The sequence below is a fragment of the Morone saxatilis genome, unplaced genomic scaffold (assembly GCF_004916995.1).
Source record: "Morone saxatilis isolate NCDOM2014 unplaced genomic scaffold, NCSU_SB_2.0 Contig5, whole genome shotgun sequence".
NCBI lineage: Eukaryota > Metazoa > Chordata > Actinopteri > Moronidae > Morone > Morone saxatilis.
In genome coordinates this window covers 16,760,267-16,763,042 of record NW_023340095.1, presented here as the reverse complement: position 1 = coordinate 16,763,042, position 2,776 = coordinate 16,760,267, and the positions used below count along the sequence as shown (strand labels likewise).

At 41.0% G+C, this 2,776-nt stretch overlaps 1 protein-coding gene across 1 annotated transcript in view; it reads right to left on the bottom strand.

The window, feature by feature from the left end:
• LOC118339441 (membrane transport protein XK-like) overlaps positions 1–2,776 on the bottom strand; it is a 12,947-nt gene that overhangs the window by 4,474 nt on the left and 5,697 nt on the right. The window contains exon 5 of the mRNA XM_035677057.1: positions 816–1,078. Coding sequence (XP_035532950.1) covers positions 816–1,078 — 263 coding nt within the window. The remainder of the gene's footprint in view (positions 1–815; positions 1,079–2,776) is intronic.

Here is a 2,776-nt window from a genome sequence, read left to right as displayed (position 1 = left end):
AATATGTCCAAAGATTATCGAAGGTGAATGGACGAGGCGTTGGCAGTCTGAGTTGATAAAAATCAGTCTGTGCTTTGTTGAGTAAAAAGTTCCCTTTTAGTGGAAGGGATTGGCGAACATAAAGACAGGGAAGTCTGGTGTGCTAGGTGAAACACTGTAACTTGGATGATACCTACGTTGAAAGAGATCAGGACGGCTGGAAGCTTGAGTTAAGCTGTGCACTGGAAAGGCTCACAATGAAGGGGATCGTAAGGCAGCAACAAACAATAGGAATGATACAGCAAGGCAAAAACTAAATGAATGATGGCACGTGAGCTATAGTTTAAAGACAGGAAGCCTGGTGAACTGTGGAACCTGATGCTTTAAAGTCTGGAAGTCAGCAGTTCATCGTGAAATGCAAGTGTCAGACGTGGGTGGAGGACCTGCGGGGAAATAGAAGATTTATGTATTAGGTAACATGTTCCGAATTTGGTGTCCATCGATGAAACAGGAGTGCTAATTGACTTGTGTGGAAGCCTTTACTAAATCTCTCTCAGGGAATAGAAGAAAGGACACACACAACACACACACACACGACACACACAAAAGAAGTTGGACAGCCCCAAGGATCTGCACCAAACTGGGCAGGAGGAGAACAAGTTTTCCGATCCGTCGATATCAGGGAGGAGGCAGGGGGTACATAAACACACTTTGACGGATAAAAGAACGAGTGAGAATATTGGCACTTAGCTGATCAGGCCCACGACGTTAGTGGGAGCTGTGAAGTGACAGGGCGGGAAGACTGACTCCCACATGTACCGCCCCCTCCCCCTCACCTCTTCCGATGGACACCCCCTGCTGCAGGACGCAGATGTAGAGCTGCAGGGTGAGCTGGGGGGCAGATCCCAGGAAGGCCTGAATGACAGAGGTGCGGGCGAAGGCTGCTCGGTGTGTAAACAGTTTCCCCTCCGCCTGCCCCACCTGCCGCTCCACCTCCTCAGACTGACCCCCGTGAGGCATCTGCTTCTTCCTGGTGATGCTGACATAAGGCTCCTCCACACGGCCCACGCTGCCATAGATACAGAACGCCTCCAGACACCTGCAGCACAGCAACAGCACAAACCATTAAGAGAGAACTTTTCATTATCAGTTCATTTGCAGATGATTTCCCTCCGTTCATTTTATTTATTAGGCTACCCATTAGCTTAATCAAAACTGAGGCTATTCCCCCCTGGTGTCCACATCAGTAAACAAACAGCTGAGGCTGATGACAATGCCTCTAGTTTTCATAAAGTCATAAACAAAAATATTAGTTACAATTAAACCTGAAGGCAACATGAATGTCTGTATGAACTTTTATTGCAACCCGTCCAATAGTAAAAACATTTAAAAGCATTTTTCCTGAAGTGTCCACACAGAGTAAAGAAGTTCAGTTTGCCGAAGGACACAAAATGTATATAATATTATAAAAATGTTATTGTAAAAATTGCAATAAATCACCTTGTTTACAGTATTGCAATATACTGAATTGTAACCCTTGTGTTGTGATATGTTTTTTATTGTCATTATTGTCAGATTCTTGCCAATACACAGCTTCATTTGTTGTTTGGCTGCAAACAACAAAGATGAAACTGAAACAATGATATAAAAATGTATTAAAGAAACCGCTGTTTAGTATGTATGATCTTAGTTGTGGACAAAATATTGCTCCTTCTTGTAGTTGAACACTGAAGTTGTCGTCCTTGAGATGACAATATCAGTTAATTTGGGTTTGAGAGCTCTGACCTACATAAACAAACAAGACCCTCAGGTACAAGATTATTTCTATATTGTTAGTCTTAAAAGCTTCCACTGGGTCGGCTTCCTCTTGAAATCAATGAAAAGAGGAAATATAACTGCTTTTGTCCACAAGATGAAAATTTCTTGTTAAATACATCAGTTATGTGTTCTTGTGAGTTCTCTTGCTTTTACTTTACAGACAACTGAAGCTATTTAGAGCAACAACTAGAGCTTATTTTCATTATTAATCTATTGATTGAGGATTTTTGATGAATAGTTTAAAAATATCCGTCACAAGGTGACATCTTTTAATTGTTTTGTCTATAACAAAAAAATATTAGGTTTACATATATAATCCAAATAAAGCTGCAAATACTTTGATTTGAGAAGCTCAGAAAATGGCTTTTTTAAACGATTTAAACTATTAATTGATTAACCAAACTGTTGCAGATGAATTTTCTCTCAATCCACTAATCACTTGAGCTCTCAGTGTTACAGAGCTTCAATTAATGTCCACGTTACTGATTGATTGTTTCAGCACTAATTTGTAACGAGACTTATGAAATGCAGCTGAAGAACACAGACCAGAGGGGATCTTTTGAACATGCATCAATATCTATTAGATACATGTGCACCAGCATTTAGCTCTCTGTTATTATGGGTGTCTAAAGCGAGTCATCTGCCTGTGAAATACTAAACACATTGAAGTGCTGAGTGTGGGCAAAAGGCCAGAGGTTGAGGCAGTGCTGATACACAGTGCCAATAAAACAGCAAGGCAGAGGGATTTAGGCTTTAGGCCACAGGGGTACTGAGGGACAGACTGTTTATCAGTCTGAACTACGCTTGAGTTAACTGCACAGTGAATTCATCACTGACTTCATTAATAAACATAAATAAACTGTACAGGTTGAGTATGTGAGCAGCTTTTCAAAATCTCACTGAAAAATGAAGTGATGAAGATCAGTCCCGCACTCAGTCTCTGCTTACTTCAGCATGTTTTAAGTGTGTGTGTGTGTGT